Genomic DNA, 23,149 nt, shown 5'->3' on the forward strand with positions numbered 1-23,149 from the left:
TGTCATAGGATAAGAGAGAAGATCCTTTCATGGATTGAGAACTGCTTAAAAGACAGGAAACAAAGGGTAGGAATAAATGGAAATTTTTCAGAATGGAGAGGGGTAACTAGTGGTGTTCCCCAAGGAACAGCACCAATCCTAGCACCAATCCTATTCAACTTATTCATAATCGATCTAGAGAAAGGGATAAGCAGAGAGGTGGCAAAGTTTGCGGATGATACTAAACTGTTCAAGATTAGTCAAAACCAAAGGAGACTGTGAAGAACTTCAAAAAGATCTCACCAAACTGAGTGACTGGGAAACAAAATGACAACCTTAATTTTGTCCAGTCGCCATTTTGAAATTTCACTAGCCCGAACTCAGGGATGTGCGGCTACTCGCAGCAGTGAAACGTTAATTCGAACTAAGTCCTTAGATTGAATTAACTGTTATTCCTCATTCCTCATAAGGACTTAGTTTGAATTAACGTTTCACTGCCGCGTGTAGCTGCGCAGCAGTGAATTCAGGCCAGTGAAATTTCAAAATGGCGACCGGACGGGAACATGCAATTAAAGCCCGGGATATTTAAATCCCGGGGTTCATTTGCAACTCCGGTCACCTCATTTGCCTACCTAGCTCGAATTAACGAGCTAGTGTAGACATACCCTTCCTATCCACTCTTTTCTTAGCTGGTGGAGCCAAGGCTAGCGTTTGCCATACCTTGTCCACTGTCTCTAGAGTCGCCTCATTGAGGGGTAGAGTATCCTCAACTTTGAGAAAGATTCTTCAAAAATTTGTGTTGTTTTTCCAGCATCTCTGATAACACTACCTCCTGGACAGTAGACTCCTCTTAAACAAATCTTGGAATTGCCTGAGGTCATCAGTTGGTGACTGGTCCTCTGGAATGACCACCTCATCTGGGGATGAGGAAGACTTGTCAGTTGATTGTGCATCTGAGTGGTCGGTATCTGGGTCATCGATAATCTGTCCCTCCTGTTTCCATTTCTATGGTATGAGAGGGGGAGGCATGCAGGTGTAAAGGAGGTAGTGATCTGTGAGCCAGAGTTGACTGTATGGTAGGTTGCTGCCATGGGGTTGCCCAATGGCGGTATGGAAAGCAACGGGGTGAGTGATACAGGCAATAAGACCAGTTGGCGTACCATGAGGGTGGTATGAGAATATACTCCTACGGTCCCCCTCAGTCACTGTAGTGTGAGTACTGGCACTTGTGGTGGAATCAGAGAGTCATGTAATAAGAGTGGGAATCGGGAGTGGTGTCAGAGTAGGAGTATATGAAGGTCCCAATCTTGGTTCCATGTATGGCACCGATGGTTGCGTGCTCCCTGTATGGCGGTGACGTCTATGCATTAGTTCTTGTGGTGCTGGAGAATGTGAATGTGAAGGGAGAGGCATTGTGCAGCACTAGTTTTGTTGATTTTGACCTGGCGTTAGTGGGAGCTGAGGTCTTGGAAGGTGCAGGAGGTACCACCATCTTGTCCTGCTCCTTGGCACCGGATCTCTTTGGTGCTGAACTAGTCGGTGCTGCAATTTGCTTCGGGTGAAACTGTAGTTCCATCACCAATGCTACAAGTGGCCGTGCTGTTCCCGAAGTGCTTGTCTTGTCTCCCATACTGACCCTTGGCGGGAGGGAGCGAGCTGGAGAGACCCTTTGTTTGGTAGTGGGCTTATGTGGTAGCTAGCTCTGAGACTCTTTCTGCTTCGTTACCAAGTCACTGCCACAGCTTCTCTGTAGCTCTAGCTTGTTGTCAAACAGAAGCATACCTAAGCTGAGTTCCCTGTCTTTATGGGCTTTGGCCATAAGGCTCTGGCAGTGAGCACACTTCTGGGAGAGGATGGCATTTTGCTATTTCCCGTTCTTTATAGACAACGTGCACTTTTTTAAAAAAAAAAAGCCTGAGGGCCGTGGCCCTCCTGTTATAGATGCACTGACCCTCGGGGACTGCATCTTAACTATTTACAACAATTCTGAGGAAAAAAAGTCTTTTTATTTTTTACGCTAAATAATACTAACCATAAAACACAAGTTATGAAATGATTTTTAACTAATTTACTTAATTCCTGTCAACAGAGAACTGCAAAGGAGGAGAGGATTGAGCTCCATCTGCGACCAAGAGAGGTCAAGACAGAACTGAGGTAAGTTGGGCCGAGCGTGCAAACTCCAAAGACGCAAATGACATGCGCCGCTCTCGCACATGCATGGCCTGACTAAGCACTGCCTTCCCCGATCTTCGGTGCCGGGATGAACCCAACACCAACAGTGGAGCATTCACAGGGACATCACTTGAAGAACTGTTTGGATATATGATGATGGTGCCCCTTCTCATTTCAGATTTCTTCTACAGGTCCAGAGACTTTGAAATGAATGTAGCTAGTGGGTACTCAGCACTTTTGAAAATCAGGCCACTTATTTTTAGGTGCATAGATTTATTCAGCGTTTTTTGAAAATAATACTGAGGACCAAATTTGCCCTTTAGGGGAGCCATCAAGGCCACCTGTGGAGTCTGGTACCATTTAACATAAGAAAGGATAACAGATTGTGGTCTTAGAATGTGGATTTCAAAATCCACTGAAAATTAAAAAAAAAAAAAAAAGAAAACAAAATGAATTATCTAACCTTATGATGAGCTGCATCCAAAATAAATTCTGCACGAATACCATTATTTTCTGGACTTCTATAATCAAATAGTGAATTGGTAAGGTACGTCATGCCTTTTGTACTCAGATTTTCTCCACAACTGAAGAAGTAGGCATCCTTAAAAGATAGGTTTTTTAAAAAAAGAGTAAGAGACACAAGCGGGCAAACAGGAGAAAAAATCAGGTTAGTATGACCAAACATTTTTGCTGTTTCTGCATACAATTGTGTGCGCAAACTGCACATTAATCTTTGTGAAAACTTGAAACAACGCACTTTAAATCCACTCCCGAGTTTTTGGCAACAATACGGATATAACTCAAGATACTAAAACAATTATTTAACTAACTTTTCCTTATATACAAATTAATAAAAAATATCCTGGGCTAATGAACTCTACCCTTCCATAGTTTTTTAAGCTCAGAATACTTACCGTAAACTTGATATTAAGAGTGAGGACACTCAAATTATTTTTATACTGAAATATGTTCTCCATCTTTTCCTGTTTTCTTCTTTAGCCTTGTATATTCCCCTTCCTAGTTTACTGCCCTCACAATCATCTATTCACAATAAACATGGCTGCTTCAAACTATAAACTGCTCACTCCCAGGGCTCCCTCTTAAGCTGCACGCCTGCGCGGTAGAGCACAAAAAATTTTAGGCCTACCCATCTTGCCTGCAGAGATGTGCAGCCACACTCCAACCACTCACTTTCCTGGTGGACAGGAAGGTGAGTGGTGGTGGTGGTGGTGGTGGTGGCCTGGTGGATTCTGGCAGCACCATGGTGGAGAGCAGCTGCACTGCCCTCCTCTCATTTGATCCAGCTGGTGCCAGGGCATGGTGAAAGTGTTCCTATTTGGACAGCCTCACCAGCCCAGTTCCAGTTATGGTGAATGGGACATCACAGCCCAGCCAGGACCCGAGTTGCTGAGTGGTGGGTGGCAGCTGCTTGGGCAGGACAGGACTGGTGTGGGGCTGCTACTCGGGCGGCCCTGGCCAGAGCCACCAAATGGCAGGTGACAGCAGCGGCAACTGCTCTGGGCTGGGACTGGAGTGGCGACATGGCAGGTGGCAGCAGTAGCTCCGAGCCCAGAACCACCCCATGGCCCCCAAACCTATCCCCCTGGCTCTCGGCTGAGGCACCACCAGGCGGGCGATTGCCATCCAGCACCCCTGGTACTCTTACACCAGGAGCAGTGCGCTGGGCGTGCTGATCAGCTCAGCCCCAGCTCTTCTCTCCCCCACCAGTTGAGGGAGTCGAGCAGCCCAGCCCAACCTCACTTCCACCCCCCTCCTCCAGTGAGCAGCTTCCTGGGCCACTGGGCAGACCAGTCCTGGGCCCACCCCCCTCAAGAATGGGCAGACCAGCTCCAGCCTCTCCCCAGTGAGGAGCTGTCACTTCCCTGACCTCCAGCTCCCTATCCAGAGTTCCCCCCTGCTCTGAATCCCGTACCCTGAGCCACCCCATATCTCCCACCCCTTGCCCCGATTCCTGTACCACAGGGCCATGTACCTCATTGTTATCCCTTGGTTTGGTATTTTTTCTTGTATAACAATTTAAATATATGCATGTATACATATTTTGCTAGTAACTGGTTGGTGCCATGATGGCGCACATCCAAACAAGCGCACATGTCGTCAATATTGGACAGGACAAAACTCACTCCACTCATGGATGGGAAATCTTAGAGGGAACACTGCTCACTGCCTTATCCTCCTCCAGTCACAGTCTTATACATAACCCTCCAATGTCTCCTTCTTGTCTTTTGGATAAGGCTAAGCATTTTCACTTCTCATTAAGAGTAGTTACTTTTTTAAATTATACTCTACCTGTGACTCTGTAAGATGACACTGTGGGAACCCAGTAAAAAGATAAAGACAAAAAACATGTACCTTCCTTTCATAACTATTGTTCTTTGAGATGTGTTACTTATATCCATTCCATTCTAGAGGCTTATGTTCACATGCACAGTTGTCAGAGATTTCTGCCTTAGCAGTATCCGTAAGGTCAGCTGCGTCACCCTCTGATGTGCTGTCCTCATGTGACAGTATATTAGGCACTACTGGCTCTACACTCTCCCAGATCATTCTTGCCAGCAACTCCGATAGAGAGTAATGGACTAGACATGAGCCGTGCATCTCAAAGAACAACAGTGATGAAAAGGTAACCATTTTTTCTTCGAATGCTTACTCACGTCGAATTCATTCTAGGTGACTCCCAAGCAGTATCCCTGTAGCTCATTGTCATGCAGCTTGTAATATTGCTCTTCCAAAGCCAGCACCTTCTCAGATCTGCTGTTAAGTATATAATGCAATGTAAACGTGTGGATAGGTAACCAAGCAGTGGTCCTGCAGATACCTTGAATCGATACTTGGGCCAGTAAGTCAACTAATGAGACCTGAGTCCTAGTCAAGTGGTCAGTTAAAAATCACCATTTGAGGCAGTTTTGTTCTGGCTGGTAGGAAACTGAGAAACTAGTTTTGGCAGGATGCAGCCACTGTTGGACCTCGTCCTTGTTCAATACAGTATAGAGCGAGTCCAATGTAGATGCCCTGATCTCAGAGATCCTGTGGGCAGATGTTATTGCAACAAGGAAAGAAACCTTCCAGGAAAGAAGGGAGCAGGGAGACATAGGCTTGAAGGGGGAACTAATGAGCTTCAAGAGCACCAGGCCCCAAACATGGGGAAAGACTCACTTCAGACCTTTCAAAAACTAAACCATAATGTTGTGTGCAAAGACCAACCTGCACTAGAATGAGAGCAGGAGGCCAAAACAGCTGCCAAGTGGACCTTAATCAATGACAGGGGTAACCTTTGGTGCTTAAGGAGCCTAAGTTAGTCCAGGATAGCCTACAGCAAGGCCCATTTGGCCCAGGTACGTTGGTCCAAGAAGCAGCACATGAACCTTTTCCATTTGGCCAGTGAGTAGCTCTAGTGGAGGGCTTTCTGCTATACAACAAGACCTGCTGGACTCACTCCTGTTCTTCCACATTCAGCCATGCAGTAGTTAATCTGTCAAATGCAGAGTCACCGGGTTCAGGTACAGAACATCACCATTATTCTGGGAGAGCAGATGCAGCCAAAGAGGCAGCTTCAGCAGGGAAACTATGGAAAAATCCAGCAGTATGCTAAATCAGTGCTGGCAAGGCCAACCCAGAACTATCAGAATGACCATTGCCTTGTCTTGTTTGATTTTTATGAGGACTCTGGATGAAGGCCACCAGCAAGAAGGCAAGCATCATAGTTCCCAATCAAGGGAGTAAAAAGGCATCTGAGGGGGACTCCCTGTCTATCCCCCGAATCAAGCTGAACACATGGTACTTCCTGTTCTGACTGAATGCAAACAATTCAACCAGGAGAGTTCCTCACCTCTGGAAGATTACACTAACTGCCTCTGGACAGAATGACCACTCATGGCAAGAAAAGGAAGTCCTGCTGAGAATTTGCTAACAATCCTGGGAAAGATGTGCTGCCACCAAACAAACAGCATTCTGCACACAGAAGGCCCAAAGGTGAGAGTTTCTTGGCAAAGGACCGACAACCTGGTTCTGCCCTGCTTATTGATGTAATACACAATAGCAGTATTATCTGTCAGACTTCGTACCACTTTGCCATCTAGATAGGGCAGGAAAGCCTGGCAGGCCAAACAAATCTCCCTGATGTTTATGTGAAGAGAGTGATCTTCCTGCAACCTGTGGCCCTGTGTACTGATCTCATCCACATTGGCTTCCCAGCCCAGGTCAGAGGCACTGGAAACCAGGATCAGCAACAGGGATGGGGCAACAAAAGGAACTCCTTCCAAAGCCAATTGGGGTTCTAACCACCAATCCAGCAATGACTATTCATTATTTAGCACACAGATTATCTAGTGTAGATCAAGTCTGATGGGGATGTAAATGGATGCCAACCATGCTTGCAGTGGCAAAAAATGAAGCTGAGGATGAGAGACCAGAGTTATTGCGGAGACCTGGGCATGGTGACTGAATCTGCTGCCTCCAGTTCAGAGACTGGTGGGAGTTCACTCACCCTCTCAAGGGTTATGGCTTCCCCTCGTGGGAAGACTGTCAGGGATACTGCAGAATACAATGCCCATTGTGCTAGGAGAGATTTTTGCTCTCTAGGTGCCATGATGGATTGAGAAGGTGTCAGCCCCACTATGCGCCTGATACCCTATCCTGACTTGTAGATGGTGGTGGATCCCTCAGGGGCCTAAGGAGGGTCCTTTCGGGAGGCACCACCATGTTGCTCCAGGATGGGTGGGAGGCTTGAACTGGGTCCTTTATTTAGTGCCCCTTGGCGTTTCTTACCCCGTGTCTGAGAGTTGTGATGCTTTGACTTCTTTTTGTGCACTGGCAAAGGGGAGCAGTGCCAAAAGAGCACTACACACCGATGCCAAAGGGAGCTGAATCCAGCTAAGAAGGCTCTGAGGCCAGGCAGGGGGCAGTCTCCATGAGGAGGACTTCAAATGAATATCACACTTTTTCTGTGTTCTGGACTAAACTTCTTACAGATGAAGAACTTGTCCTTCACTTGTGATTCCCCCCAAGCATTTCAAGCAACTGCTAAGGCAGTCAGTGATATGCTTATTACAGGCAAAACGTAGAGAACAGGGCATATCCCACCTGCAGCTAATTCCCCACCAGGACTCTAACTTACTAACTACAGTACTTAACAACTAACTAACTATATAAACAATACACTAAAAACTTGAAGAAAAGGAGTGAACCAGTGATCACTTGTTAGGCAAAAGAAAAGCACCTTAAACAACCACCATGGGTGGTAAGAAGAAAGAAGAAGCATAGGACTGGCAGCACCTAATTTATCAACACGAGGGCAGCACCTAAGAGAGCACCACAGCCTCTCCTAGAGATACTTCTAAGGCAAAAATCTCAGAGAACTGTGCACTCCCCACCCAAAGGAAATTAACATGAGCAAGCAATCAAAGAAAAACCATGGTTGTTGCAGGGAGAAAGATAAGTTCACAGGATTCAATTCAAATAGGCAGCCATGATTCAACACAAACTATAATACATGTCATGATTGTTGCAAAACAAGTGTCTTTGAAAAAGAGATTTGCAGCTAGAAGGTGCTGTATAACTATAAAGTATTAGTAGCTATAGGATTATTAAATACAAAACATTTGGCAAATAAATGTGCAGGAAACTGCATTTTCAAGAAATAAATTTATAGTTTTTTATGGTTTAGTAAGTGTATAGCATCGTTACTCTGAGTGAGATAGTTCCTCAAAACCATGCCAGTTATACACATTACCATTAAACACAGGATTCCTATGAGAACATACCCTTTGTCCACATATTAAATATTTCTTAATATGTATTTAACAATCAACAGTATTTCAATGTACTTACTTCATCACTTCTGTTCACATTCTCTTCAAAGTCTTTAACCCCCATTATTCCTTTAAGGCACATTGCTTGGCAACCAACAAAACCTATTTGGCAGTCAAAAAACGGTTCCCCCATCATAAGCACCTATCAGAGGTACAAAAAAGTAATATAACAAATGCTATACTACTGAAGATATTAAAGACTAAAACCCAAAAAAGTAGAGAAAATTAAAATGTATGGTAAGCTTTACTAATGTAGTTCTTAATTATGCAATACATTAATTAAATAATATCATACTTAGAAATACACTGTTACCAAATCTTAGTGCATTGATGTCTTAACTTTGTATTGAGAATAGGGATTACTTTAGTTAACCAATAAAATAGAAATACACAACCAAATATTAACTACCATTTCAAAATGTTTAATAAAAATACAATTATTCATCAATTTGCTAAGGCATTTACTATAACCTGAAAAGTTTAGTTGTAATGGAATACCTCAATTGTGGTTCCTTCTTGCTCCCAACGTATAACTTCTTTGGATTTTACTTTCTGAGGGCTATAATAACTACTTTCAGCTTGCATTTCAGTAAGCTATGAAACAATATGATAAACACTTATATAAGCCACAGTATTAGCATTAAAAGCAATAATCTGTCATTACTATACAGAATTGATGAAAACAAATTAAACTTTAGCATAGGCCAAAATGTACTATTAGGCGGGAAACAGGTGCAGTAAAAACAGTTGTAACGCATTATCCATATTAGAATACGAGAACTTCTAGTTCAATATGCCAATTTAATCTCAAGTATTGCTAAGAAAGTTTTAAAATACTGTAGTATTTTATTGAGCTTTTTAATATCAGCAATGGATAAAAGATAAAACAGATATACAACTGCAATACATATGCCAATTTACGAACACCTCTAAAATCCAAAAACTTATTAAAACACTTATGCAGCATAATAAATAATTCACTGCATAAATAACATTGAAGGAAACACCATGAATTTGAATCATACCTAGATTTCTTGTTTCAGATGTTATTTTAAAATAAAATTCTATTAAATTTTATTTTCTATGCGCTAAATGCAGATATTTATGAAAATCTTAAAGCAGTAAAGAAATATAAAGTTCGATAAGTACAGTTAAATGCTCCATTATATGTAGTGAAAAGATACATAATAACGAAGGGGATACATTTTAGTACTTTTTTTTAGCTTTACATTGTTTTATATATTTTTGATCAGCTGAAATTAATAATTCAAGTTTTAATTTTTATTAAAAGTATATACCAGCTCTCATTATTTAGTTATTTCCAGGGTTGTACACAAAGGACTGCTTTTTCTATGTAAAATTTTGTAATCCAAAAGCTCGAGTAACATTGGTTTAAAAAAACTGATCATCCTTCAGCTGTGTGCAATTATTGTGGAGGAAAAGCAATTAATTGATTAAAAGAACTCAGACATTACAAGAACAATTTTCAACATTATTACAAAAATGCTACATTTAATTTGGCATGATTTTTCAGCTGGAATGGAATCAACTGTTCAAAATGCTAATGCAGAAACCTGACCTTATTTTTTGACCAAAATATGAACCACAAATTAATTCCATACATTCTTTGCATGCAAGCAGAACAATGAATTCTAATGTTTTCCTTCTATGTCACCATACTGCTTCTCATATACCACTTTACATTCTAAAAATATCAAATGCAAGAGGCCATAATTTATCAGTAAATTTTACCACTTCCACAAACATTAAGATCCTGAAACCCTCGGTAATGTAAATCAGTGGTTCACAACACAGTGATCTTCCAAGGTATACAGCAATTCATCTAGATATTTGCCTAATTTCACAAGCCACATAAAAATCACTAGCAAAGTCTGTATTAACTAAAATTTCATACAAAATCAGAAAGTAAGCAATTTTTCAGTAATAGTGTGCTTAACGCTTTTTTATTTTTATGTATATTTTGTAAGTAAATAGTTTTTTTTAGTAAGGTGAAACTTGGGGGTACCTAAGACAAATCATGCTCATGAAAGTGGTACATTAGTACATTGGAAAGGTTGAGAACCACTGATGTAAATAGTTCCAATTACTTCAGTAGGACTTCTCATGTGAGCAAGAGCTGTAAAACCAAGATTCAATACTGCACTTGGGAATACAAAACAAAGCAAAACTGTTTAAGTTCCAACTGCATTTTTTTAAAACTGTTGCTCACATTCTTTTAAACAAAATTAAATAAAGGAAAATGATGGGAAAGCTATATATTTTCTTCCATTCATATTAATTAACATTTTTAACTGAACAGGGAACATGACAAATAAACAAGATATGTTCCAAGGACCTAATAAATATTTTATATAAAATTATTCACATTCCTATATCACATTCAAGTGTCCAATAATTAGCAACTTTTAGAGATGAAGTGGTTGAAACTTTTATCCCTTTTTCATCAACTTTTGTTTTTTAAATGCAGATTCTCCATCCAGCATTTCCTGCTCTAAAACATTCTGGGCTTTATTCAACATGTGCCTCACTATAAACTCTTTAGTAGTCTAACTTTGGGCTACTCATGGATATAAAATTTGGCATGCATTTAAATATTTTGCTAAACTTGATGCCAGTTTTTTATCAAATTAATTCCTTCCAGTAAATATGAGTTTTTCTCAGTAATTAAGTTATTAACAACACTACATAAAATCAATGACTATCAAGTAAGTATTCCTATCTGAAAATTCTCAACAGGAATAAGCAGAATTTATTCATCTATTATTTGAGATTATTAATTCTCTCTTATCCTCTCTAAATATAAAAAAGTTCTTACTTTACTGTTCCTAAGGTTACTCAGAATTGAAATTCCAGTATTTAAAAATTATGTCAACTAAATTTTATTTTAATCTTGGGTGTTCCAGAGTAACCATTACTATACAGTAAAGAAAATAACTGATATAATCGATATATCAGTAAAAGTACTTTTACAAGATGTCAAAATTAATTTACATAAAAGTCATATAGATTCAGAAGATTATATTAAACATTAAAATGAATGTTCATGGATACTCTTTGGTATTAAGGACTTTTTCTTTAAAGATTTTTTATTTAGTGCTACATCAAAATGGTTTCTCTTCAGAACTAGATTTTTTTTTCCCATTGAACTAAATTTTGTATCAATCATCAAGGCTCACAAACCCAACTTAACTGCAACTTTTGATGAAGAATAAACCTTTTCAATTGCTTCATATTTTCAGTAATATATATTCTACCTCTCTTTACTAAAGAGAGGAACGACCCACCACTGAAATCTAATACAGGCAGTCCCCGGGTTAGGTCATTCCCACTTACGTCGGATCCTTAGTTACGAACGGCGGGGGGGGGGGGGGAGCGCAGCGAGTGCGGGGTGCCTCCGCCACTGTCGCCACCTCTGGTGCGGGGGTCACTTCCCCAGGAGTTGGAGCAAGGGACCATGTGGATATGGACAAGGGGGACAAGGCTGGGGCTGAACATGGGAGTGAGTCTGGTGAGCCAAATCGCCAGGACATCGACTTAGGGAAGAAAGCATAGCAGACACCTCAGCTTGAGAATAAAGGACTGAGGGAAGTGAGGTGTGGGAGAATAAAACTGAGCTCTGGAGAAATGTTTGGCTAGAGTTTCCCCTACAATATGTACCAGTTCCGACTTACATACAAATTCAACTTAAGAACAAACCTACAGTCCCTATCTTGTACGTAACCCGGGGACTGCCTGTACATTAATTCATTGCTCAGCAAAACAGTTATTAGACTCTCTATAATGTAGAGACGTAGTTACCTTGAATGTCACAGTTGCCTTTGTGCAGTAAAACCCAACAGAAATAATAGGATCCTTAAGGACCTGGGATTTCTGCTGATGCAGTATAGTTCCACATTCTGTTCCAGTGAAGTCATCCTCTCCATCATCATAACTCACAATAGCAGGAACAAAAGACCAGGCCCAGGAAACCCATCCCTGCTGCTGATCATCATCTTGATGCATGTAGGGTTCTTGGTTAATACACTGGGTAGAATATTGCATATCTGAAACTGTTTCATCTTCTGTACCTTTTGATAAAAAATATAAGTCAAATTTCAATTTGACAATGATTAAAGAATCTTTTTTATGCAATGCCCACTATTATAACATATAAGCAATTATCTGGAATAAGTTTCACACATCCCATTCTCTTGTCTCTAGTCTTTTAATGCCATCAGATTTGTTTATATATAAATTAAAGCATCCTTCTAAGGCTTCCTAAGCACTTAAAATAAATATTATATATTTATTTTTATATATTTATTTATATGTACTAGGGGACTGTGCCCCCTGTTAGCAGCACTTAGCAACCCCAGCTCTTCCCCTCGGCCACTGGGGAGGGTTGGGCTCCGGGTATGCCAGCCTGGGTCACTTCTCCCTCCCCCCACCCCCGCCAGCTGGGACCCCTTCTCCGTCCCCTGCCAGGCCATCCTAAGCCCCCATTCTCCCTCCTCCCCCCACTGCACCAGTCCGTGCCTCTTCTCCCTCCACTCCCGTGAGTCAGGATCCCGTCGCCCTCCCCTCCCCCACCAGCCCAGGCCCCTTCTCCTTCCCACCCTCCATCCCCCAGCACCTTGGGACCTTTCTCTCACCCCCCAACTCTAGCTCTCCTCCTCCCAGCTGCAACACATGCCAGGCCCGTCTCTAAATCCAGGCGGCCAGGGAGGCACAGGTGTCCCTGCACACCCATTGTAGGCACAGTGAGGTACAGGTAGTGCCATGTGCACACTTTGCTCTGGGTCACTGCAGCCTGCTGAGTTGGGGAAAGCAGCAGTGCAGGGAACGCTATCCCATCCTCTCCCGTTACCCAGGCTGGTGCTTTTAAAATGGAGTTTATGATTCAAAATGGAGTCTGCTGATCCCTTTTCACCTCAGCAGTGTCTCTTCCCACCACAAACACTCTGAAGAAGGCTTTGCACTCCACTCTCTGGCCTCTGCATACGGCTCTAAACCTGTGCACCCCTCACCAATCCAATGCCTCTCAGCCAGATTATGCACCTGGCACCCTTTTCCCTGTGTACACCACCCTACGCTGTTGCACCCCACTCACTAACCCAGTTTCCTGCATTACTGTCCTTATAAACCCTCCCCTAAGAATGGTTTGGGTTGGCTCTCCTCTATCCATCCATTGGTCTTCATCAATCCACTTGTAGCTGTGTTATTGTTCATCTTCGTCTGTCAACCCTGAGGAGTGCCATCCACACATGGCCTGGCCAAGGCTGCTCACGTCCAGCACTAGTTGAACCCTCCCGTCTGTAAGGATTTTTGGGGACTGGTGATCCTGGACTCTGGGACTGTACCATCATCTTTTGCACCTACGGACCTCACCTACCCGAAGGATTGGTGATAAGGAATCCAGAGGGTGTCCACCACGTGGAGAGGCAAGGATCTACTTCGAGGACCTACTCAGGATCCAGAACTTATCGGGACCCCAAGGGATCTCTCTGCAGTCCTTCCTCAAGGCTTCCAATTAGCCGTGAGGTAGAAGGTCACAGGCATCCATCGCTGCCTTCAGTGTTTTAAGTATAACCCATTTTGTATACGGGATCTTTCCTATCTCCTTTTCTTCCAGGCTAGGGTGGGACATTTACTGTTTTCTTGTTGACTGATACGTGTTCACATTCTTAAAATATATGGTTTGGCACTAAATTCTGTCTCTGACCTGATTTGTGACTAGCTGGTCACTGGTGATAGATACGGGTACCAGGTCAAATCTGGCTTCTGTGGGGGAGGCGCATTAGGCTTTAATTAAATTGCCCACAGCAATTGTTTACCTCAGCCCTTCCGAGTAACACCCCCATGTGGTCCCACCTGTGCTGCTCACTACCCCAGGCCTGCCCACAGAGCCCAGGGCTGCCCATCCACCAGCCGGGAGCTGAAGGCAAAGACCATACACGTCTGAGCAGCAGCTCCCCTGTTTGGGGGTGCTCTGACAGCTGCAGTAAGTGCACCCACAGGGGAGGGGGTAAGTCTTCACAGGGGCAGCTGGACTCCAGGCAGTCGGGCACCACGCACCCAACTTCCCAAAAGCCTGGCAGCAGGGGAATCCCCAAGAGCCTTCTCCTAGCACATAAACCTGGCTGGAAGCCCCACTTCTAGTGCCTATCCCCATGCTGCTGTCCCAAGCACCATACCCTCCCCACCGCACCTGGGCTATCACAGCTGCCATGTGGTGTCTGCCAGCTACTGCGCCATGTTCCTTGGCATTGAAAGCCCTTGGGGTGAGGGTGGAAGAAGGGGAGTAGGGACTTGTTTTAAAATAACAATTCCAAGTGGCGCGGGGAAACAGCGAGGTCAGGCTTGAGCTGAGAGAGGGAAGGGGCAGATAGGACGCAGAGTGACGTGATGATCATATTTGTTCAAAGCATCATCTTTTTTTATATTTACTACTTTCTTCTCTGCCCTTCAAAGTACTAATGATTTTAATGACAATTTAAGAATCTTTCTTGCTTATGAGACTAACCTTAGACAGTTCTTTTGGGACAAGGTTATTATTTTTCAAATTTGTACAGCTAACTCAATAGGCCCTTAATTTAAGGTGTAACTGCAAAATAATGAATAATCATCACAATAATGGGAAAAAAACCAGTAGCTAATGGCTGATGGCTATGTCAAAATGAATTGAAAGAGGACTTCTCTTACAAGCAAGAAAAGCACAAACTAAACAACATATGGCATATTCCAGGAACAAAAACCCTATTGTTCAGAACTGAGGGAAAATGAGTCAACAGATGTTAAAGTAAGAAAGAAGGGTATGATCTTGCTCCCACTGAGGTTCGTGACACATCATTCAGTGACTTCAATAGAACAGAACTGACTGTGAAAGAGGAAAATGAGTCAAAAGGTATTTTTAATTTTCTTCTAATTTTGAAATAATTTCCCATTTCATACTCCCATTTTCATTGTTTTCTGTAAGCATCTCCTTTCTTCTCTGCCAATCTAAATTTTGGAATTTCCCTGTTATAGCTCAGGTAATAAGAAGTAACAGTGGAAGCCCCACTCCTAGTGACTACCTTACTAGTTATGTACAACAGCCTGAATATTGTTACAATATAATGTTGCCTAAATATTACAACAATATGTGAGTATAGTGCTTCATGGAGAAAAGGGAACAGTCATTAGCTTAAAACAAGTAAAAATCTAAATTTGACCACCAAGAATTAAAATTGGTCAAAAAAAGAAGAGGAACAGGATGACAGGCAAGGGATACAAATTACTCATATTTGTATATTATGTTATATTCATGCATTTTATGAATCAGAATATTTAACTTAAAAACGGGCAAGGAAAGAAGTCAGAAGAATGCCTTGATTTAGAGATTAACAGTAGAAAGCTAACAAAAATAACTGAATTTTGAAAGAAAATTGTAATCAGTCCCAGTGACTTGATTTTTAGGAAGAAAAAAGATTCTCTAGGTTTGGAGACAGGCAATGTGTAAAAAGATACCAAGTGGAAGAATAAAGAAGGAAACTAAGTATAAAATGTAGAACTAAAATAAGGAGTAGAAGAAAAAGACAGGTAATCAAAAGCAAGGATAGAAACAAAGCAAACAATACTCTCTTTAAGTTATTAGAAAGCTTGTCTGAGTTGAGTATCATCAACTCCTGCTAATTTTGAGTTGCCATTTTTAATTTTGAGCCTCTTAATTGTACAGATTGCCTTAGGGTACCATGTAAACCAGTGATAATCAAACTTTTGGGCCCATGGCCCATTCTGCTGAATGCAAACTTTTCCACAGACAACCAGCCCACCACCCATTATGACAAAATGAGTGCAGAAAGGGATGGGGATGCAAGGTCTGGCTGGGAGAGAGAGAGGGTGCAGGAATGGGCTAGGGGTGGAGAGTCTGGGTGGAAGGAGTACATGATGGTGATGGGGGTTGCGGATTGGGCATGAGCGGGATGGGGGTGCTCATCTGTCTTAGTGCTCCTGGCTGCTCCCATTGTTGGGGATTCCAGCCAGTGGGAATAGCTGGGAAAGCCTCCATGCAAGCGGTTTCCAGGCACTGCCATTTCACCAGCCAGGGGAAGGGGGGAGCAGAAGTGTGCAAAGCCACATCCTGCCCCCATGAGCTGGATCTGGTTTGTGAGGCTTGGGGCTCCTCCTCTTCCCACCCCCACTGGGAAAGGCTGGCACCAGTGCTCAAACCTCGCAGGGTAGTATGGAGCTGGAATGCCCAAGTGGGATCCCCCTAGGGGTCAGAGCTCTCAGCCCATGGCCCACCTACAACAAAATTGCTGATCACTAGTGATCCGTGGACCACACTTTGAGAATCACTCATGTAAACCAATGCACTCTGTCTTCCAATGTTGGCAAAAAGTCCCACTACTCCAAAATGAAGAGATGGAATGGAAAGGAGCAGAGGAAAGCCAAAAGTTAAATATGGTATACAAAAAACGGGACCTTTAGAAAGTTACAACTGCCAAGTTTCAATACTAAGCTCAATTATAATAATTTACCATTAAATATAGACAGGACTATAAACCATATACAACTATTTTGTCCTTTTTAAACTGCAAAAGGTGGATTTGAGAGGACAAGACAGCATGGGATTTCTCTGGTTAAGAAATCCCAGATATTAAGTAATTTTTCAAGTTCTGATAAAAGAGAATCAGGGCAAAAATTCAGCAAAAAAGAACTGAGATTTAAGGGGTTAAGTTATATATGGATAAAAGTAATAGTCCATAAAAGGGATTCTATTGAATGGTGAGACAGAAGGTGGTTTCAATTTTTCTAAAATGCTGAGACTGAAGAGGAACCAGCTGAGAAGACTGAAGAGAAAGAAGTTACATGGTTACAGTCAAAAAGACCACTGTAGCATGAACCTGAGCCATGGAGAGGAAAAGCTATTACTAACCTGTTCCTTAACTGATGTTTTCAATGATATTCTGTACACTTGTCACTCTTAGTGTGTTTGTGCTCTGTGCACGACTAGAAAAAAATTACCTTCAGTAGTACCCTTTGCAGCAGCCTGAGTGCCTTCTGCTGCTGCACACTATGTGCAAGAATGAAGGATAGAGACACTCTGAACCCCCTCAGTTTCTTCTAGACAAATACTCCCATAAAGAGGAGTGAGGGGGCAGGTTGCGGAATAGACATGTGCAACTTATTTCCAACATCAACAGTTACAGATTAGTAAGCATTTTTTTCTTCAAATGATTGTGCATGTGCAGTTTGCTCTTGGAACTCTCAAGTAGTGAAATCAGGAAATAGGATTGAAGTCTATTTGAATAAGAACTGGAAGACAACTTGTCCAAATCTCTCATAGTCTTTACAATGGTGAGTGATGGCATAACAGAAAGCCCATATGTACACTTAAGACCTACTGGCTTTCCTAAAAATGTCTTGGATAAGCACTCGAGCAAGAAAGACCGCAGAGGTCACTTGCAATCCTGTCAAATGTGGTGTCACTCTGCTTAGTGATGTAACATTAGCCAAGCTGTAGCACAAATGAAAAATAAATCCATCCTAGATTAAATTCTTTAAGAAGATACTGAGAGCTCTTTTTCATCCTGTCTGTGACTGCCACAAACAGCTACACAGACAAGAGGAACTACTTGAACCTATTAGGGTAGAACGCCAATGGTCTCCTGATTATCAGAAATACGCAGCCCCTCCTCATCTTTATTTAAATAAGTTCTGGGGAAGACAAAGTATGTAAGTTGACTGGTTGATATACAGATTAGACACCAATATTGAAAAAAACGTCAGATGAGGACATAGGTAAACCTTGCATAGGGTTTGAGAAGAGAGTCTACATAGCTGGATAAACCCGTAGTGAGTGTGCCGATACCAGAGATGATGTAGACTCTCTTCTCAAACCCTACGCAACCAACATCCCCAGCTACCTCTGAGATACTACTGACTTCCTAAAGAAACTACAAAACATTGATAACCTCCCCAATAACACCATCCTTGCCACCATGGATGTAGAAGCTCTATACACCAACATTCCACATGAAGATGGATTACAAGCAATTAGAAACACTATCCCAGAGGACACCACGGCCAATCTGATAGCAGACCTATGTAACTTTGTTCTCACCCACAATTATTTCCAGTTTGAGAACATCTTATACCTCCAGATCAGCAGCACAGCCATGGGTACACGCATGGCCCCACAGTATGCTAATATCTTTATGCCTGACCTAGAACAACGTTTCCTCAACTCCCGTCCCCTTTCACACCTTCTCTACTTACGCTACATCGATGACATCTTTATGATTTGGACGCATGGCCAAGAAACACTGGAGACATTCCACAGAGATTTTAACAACCTACACCCCACCATCAACCTCAGCCTGGACCATTCTACACGAGAGATCCATTTCCTGCACACCACAGTACAAATCAACAATGGAAAATTAGACACCACTCTCTACAGAAAACCCACCGACTCATACAGTTACTTACATGCTTCCAGCTCCCATCCAAAACACACCATACGATCCATCATCTATAGCCAAGCCCTTCGATACAACCACATCTGACCTAATCCCATTGACAGACCAGAAACTTCAGGATCTCTACCAAGCATTTATAAACCTCAACTGCCCACCCGGAGAAATAAAAAAGCAAATTGGAAGAGCCAGACGAATATCTAGAAACCATCTACTTCGAGACAGACCCAAGAAAACAAACAATAGAACACCACTTGTCATCACCTACAGCCCCCAACTTAAACCTGTCCAACACATTATCAATAAACTACAGCCTATACTGGAACAGGATACTAAACTCCAAGAGGCTCTGGGAGACAGACCCATAGTCTCTTATAGACAACCACCTAACCTCAAGATGATTCTTACCAACAACCACAGGACATACCACACTAATACCAACCCTGGTACCTTCCCTTGCAACAAACCCCATTGCCAGCTTTGTCCACATATTCACTCTGCTGATACCATTATTGGACCCAACCAAGTGAGTTATAAGATCAAGAACACATATTCCTGCGCATCCAGAAATATAATTTATGCAATCATGTGCCGAAAATGTCCGTCTGCTATGTACATTGGACAAACGTCTCAGACACTTCGCCAAAGGATCAATGCCCACAAAACAGATATCAGACAAGATCACAAAGAAAAAACAGTTTCTTGCCATTTCAGCCAGAAAGGACATTGTCTCAACGACTTGATTACCTGCATCCTGTTTCAAAGACCTTTTAAAACTTCACTTCAAAGAGATCCTCTGAACTGTCATTCATGCTTAAATTCGACACTTTATGCTCAAATTTGAAAAAAGAAGCCAATTATCCTACCCATTACAAAGATAGCTTCCCCAATTATCACCTCTAATATCATTAGCTCACAGACATTTACCTCACCCCCTTCCCCCCTACCATCCCCCTTCTGTTCTGAAATTTGATTTGTCCTTTTCATATGTGTTTACTTTTTTTAATTGTATCCTTTGGTATATATGGTTGTGACAATTTTCTTCCACTATTTGATCTGAGGAAGTGGGTCTGGCCCATGAAAGCTCATTACCTATTAAACCATCTTGTTAGTCTTTAAAGTGCTAAACAGTACTGTTTTTTGTTTCAGCTGCACCAGACTGACACAGCTACATTTCTACCACTATTAATTAATAGCACATCCTCAACTTCTTTTGAATAAGACTCTTCTTGAGAGCCTACCTATAGAGCATCCAGGCTATTAAAGGTCTACAAGTTTGGATGGAATAAGCAATGATAATATTGAGAAATTAGGCATGGTTCCCCAGGAAGCATTATCAGAGCTTTCAACAAAAATGATAGGAGAGGCAAGAACCAGTGCTCCCACGCTCAAGCTGGGCCATATTTGTGTGACTGAAGCATGATCCTGTTTGATTTTTAATAACATTCTGAACAGTGGGATTGGTGAGAAAGCATACAGAAGCTTGCCTGTTCCAAGCCACAGAAAAGCATCCATGAGGATTGTGATTTTGCAGGGGGCGAGGGGAGAAGTACTAGCACTTACTGTTTTCTCTCTGCAAACAAATCTGCCTCTGCAAACCACCACAGATAGAAAATGTACCCACCTACATCTGTCTGCAGAGATCACTCATGCTCATGTGTAAATTATCTAGATAGATGGTCTGCAAGTTCATTCTGTAGTCCTGGAAGGTAATTGATGAAAACAGCAATGCAAAATCCCAGAGTTAGAGTACCTCTTGGCAGAGCAGGGATGAGCAGTCCCCTCTTTGCTTGTGGAGGTAAATCATTACCACTGTGTTATCTTTGAGAATGGAGCAGGCTTTCCTCTTGATATGAATTAAGAAAGACTGACACACAAGTTGACTAGTTCCCAACTCCCTGACAATTGTGTGTCCAGAGAAGTCCTTTGTGGGCCATTACTATTGCCTCTATAAAGAACCCAGATGAACCTCCAAACCTCCCACTGATCAATAATAGGGCATTATGGCTAATAGAAGCTGTGGGCTCAATGCCTGTAGATGAGGGGAAACACACGACTCCATGGAGCCATTGCTGTACATGCCAGCTGCTTTCAGGAGTGGTGCAGCCTGCCTTAACCCCACTGATCCACCATCCAGAAGCCGTCTCAATTAAATAGTGCCCAGTCAAACCCTGCTTCCGGAACTCTTGTCCCAACCCTGAACATCCTCCTGCACTCAACCTCCTGCCCCTTCCACCACATAAGTCCCCCTGTGCCCAAACTCCTTCCCAGAGCTTACACTGTGAACCCTCTCCTGGACCCCAATCTCCCACCCTGAGCTAAGCCTGGAGCCCCTCCCACACTCCCAAACCCTTAGCCAAAGACCAGAGCCTGCACCTCAACCACCTACCCCAGACTGGTGAAAGTGAGTGAGAATGGGGGAAGAAGGGAGATGGAGTGAGCAGGGTGAGGCCTCAGAGAAGGGAGGAGCAGGGGCAGAGGCTCAGAGAAGGGGTGGGAAGGAAGTGGGGCAAGAGTATTTGGGTTTAAGGTAGATCTTACACTGCACTTAAATTGAAAAAGTGATCGTGTGCTTAAAAAGGTTGGAGACCACTGGCCTAGAGGCAGGGCAATTTTGGATTTTGCAGAGGGCTGCAGATTCTTTAGGACCTTGTGGTGTTTTTCCTGTAATTTTTCTGATAAAACTACTTCCTGACTGATAGCTACTCTCTTAAATAGTTCCTGGAACTGTTTCAAGTTATCACTAGGTGCTGGAAGATTCGGAATAACTGCTTCATCAGGAGCGGAGGAAGAGTTATCATTGGGTGGTATGTCTGATTGCTGGACCATTGGTACAACCTAAATTTGCCCTTCCTCTAGGTCTGTGCCCTTGGATGGGAAACGCGATGAGTCTGAACATATAGAGGTCACATACCTCTGTGCAGGTGTAGAAGTGGCGCTGGAAGAATGATGAGGTGCCCCGTAGTGATATGGGGGCCATCGGCTATGGTGTCTGTCATAATAGTGCCATACCAGATGCCAGGGAAGATATTGATAATGAGGTAAGCTGTATGCCCCATACAGTGCATATGCTTTCTCTGGGGAGGAGTGATGAGAGGAGAACCTACTCCTTGAATCCCCTTGGTAGGCACTGATTTGAGACAAGGAGGGTGAACATGGCGAGCCCCTTATCGGTAATGGGGAATGAGAGTGGTGCCATGTCAAAGGCCGAGCAGGGGGCCCAGTTCTGGCCCTCCTGTCCTGTCTCGATAGTGCCTGTGCATTGGGTAATGGCTGTGGGATGATGCCCCGTGAGCCATTGATGAGTCCCCCAATACATGACCCCGAGGGATGAGGGGTATTGGAGAGCAGCTGGGACTAACCCTGTAACCTCCTGGCGTCTGTGGTAAAGATTGCATAGGGGGCTCATGTTGTGCTGAGGATACCCCGGGTGTCCTTGATGCCATTGGTGCCTCTGTTACGTCAGGGCACTTAGTAGGTGCCCTTTTAGATGCCTTGACAGGTGGTTTGACCACCTGTTTAGAACACGCTCTTGAGCCTGTCATAGAGGAGGCTCAAGATTTCCCCATGCCCGAGGTGCCCAATTCATTCCTTTTACTGATTCTTGTGGGGAGAAAGCAGGCTGGTGACGGTCTGGTTTCTGACTGTGCCATCTGAGGTTAAGAGCTGGAGGGGTTGTCCTGAGGGGATTTTGTGCTCGAGCCCTTATTGCCCCCTTTATAACTATGGGGGTGAGGGCTTTATCAATAGACAGCGTGTGGGCTGTGAGCTCTCTTTCCTTGTGAGTCCTTGCTGCCAGGCTGTGGCAGTGGACGCATTTTTGTTGTACATGTGTGTCCCCCAAACAGTGTATGCATTCGCTGTGGGCATCAGAGGCTGGCATAGGCTCCCGACATCTTCCACATTTCTTGTCCTTAGGCAAGATTGACATGTCTCCCAAAGTATACCACCTAAGTTGTGTAAACCAAGCTGCCTGCTTGGGTTATTAGTTGGTTTGTTCGTTAGGGTGTTTTGTTTTGTTTCAGTTTGACTTGGCTGCTGGGACTTGCTGCTGTGCAGCAGTGAGAGCTGCTAGTCGCTTTTGTTTGAATAAAGAGAGGACTATCTAAAGTACTCAATTTTTTCTCTGACTATCTAAAGCAGTGGTGCACAACCTTTTTTCATCTGCCATGGAGGCTGCCAGGCCCAGCCCCCAGCCAGATCTATGCGTCGCACTACAGGAGTGGAGGCCACTAACTGCTGGGCCCAGCCATGGGCCAGCCTTATATAAGTACCACGCCACGCGGCCACACCTAGCCCCCGTGCGGCCTCATCTAAGTGCCACGCTGCATGGCCACCAATGGCCAAATCTAAGCGCCACGACCCCCTGAGAAGACATCCATGGGTTGTGAACCACTGATCTAAAGTACTCAATTGGTTGTCAACTGCTTCTCTCCGATATGCAAAGCACCCTGAGGAAAGGGATGAGCTCCATCCCTTGCTGAGAGTGGTAAAGAAGGAACTGAGGGAAAAGTAGGCTGCGCACACTACTTCAAAGGCAGGAATGCTGCTCTCTGCTCGCGCATGCGATACCAACAGTGGAGAACCCAGAAGGACATCACTGGAAGAACTGAATTTTTTTTTTAAGATGTGTGTCCCCATGCGTATTCCACTTCAGATGCACTTATCCCCAATGTAACTTTGGTAGCACTGCCTGCTTGACCTGCA

At 43.3% G+C, this 23,149-nt stretch overlaps 1 protein-coding gene across 11 annotated transcripts in view; it reads right to left on the reverse strand.

Moving 5' to 3' along the window:
- The window catches only part of VPS13B (vacuolar protein sorting 13 homolog B), a 999,042-nt gene that overhangs the window by 800,304 nt on the left and 175,589 nt on the right, over positions 1 to 23,149 (reverse strand). For all 11 annotated transcript variants that reach the window (XR_012901295.1, XR_012901296.1, XR_012901297.1 and 8 more), the window contains 4 exons: positions 11,802 to 12,070; positions 8,481 to 8,576; positions 8,002 to 8,124; positions 2,615 to 2,752 (listed from right to left, as the gene is read on the reverse strand). Coding sequence is in view for 8 of the 11 variants with exons in the window: in XM_075920306.1 (XP_075776421.1) it covers positions 2,615 to 2,752; positions 8,002 to 8,124; positions 8,481 to 8,576; positions 11,802 to 12,070 (626 nt within the window). In the remaining 3 variants the exon portion in view is untranslated. The remainder of the gene's footprint in view (positions 1 to 2,614; positions 2,753 to 8,001; positions 8,125 to 8,480; positions 8,577 to 11,801; positions 12,071 to 23,149) is intronic.

This window comes from Pelodiscus sinensis, chromosome 2 (genome assembly GCF_049634645.1).
Source record: "Pelodiscus sinensis isolate JC-2024 chromosome 2, ASM4963464v1, whole genome shotgun sequence".
NCBI lineage: Eukaryota > Metazoa > Chordata > Testudines > Trionychidae > Pelodiscus > Pelodiscus sinensis.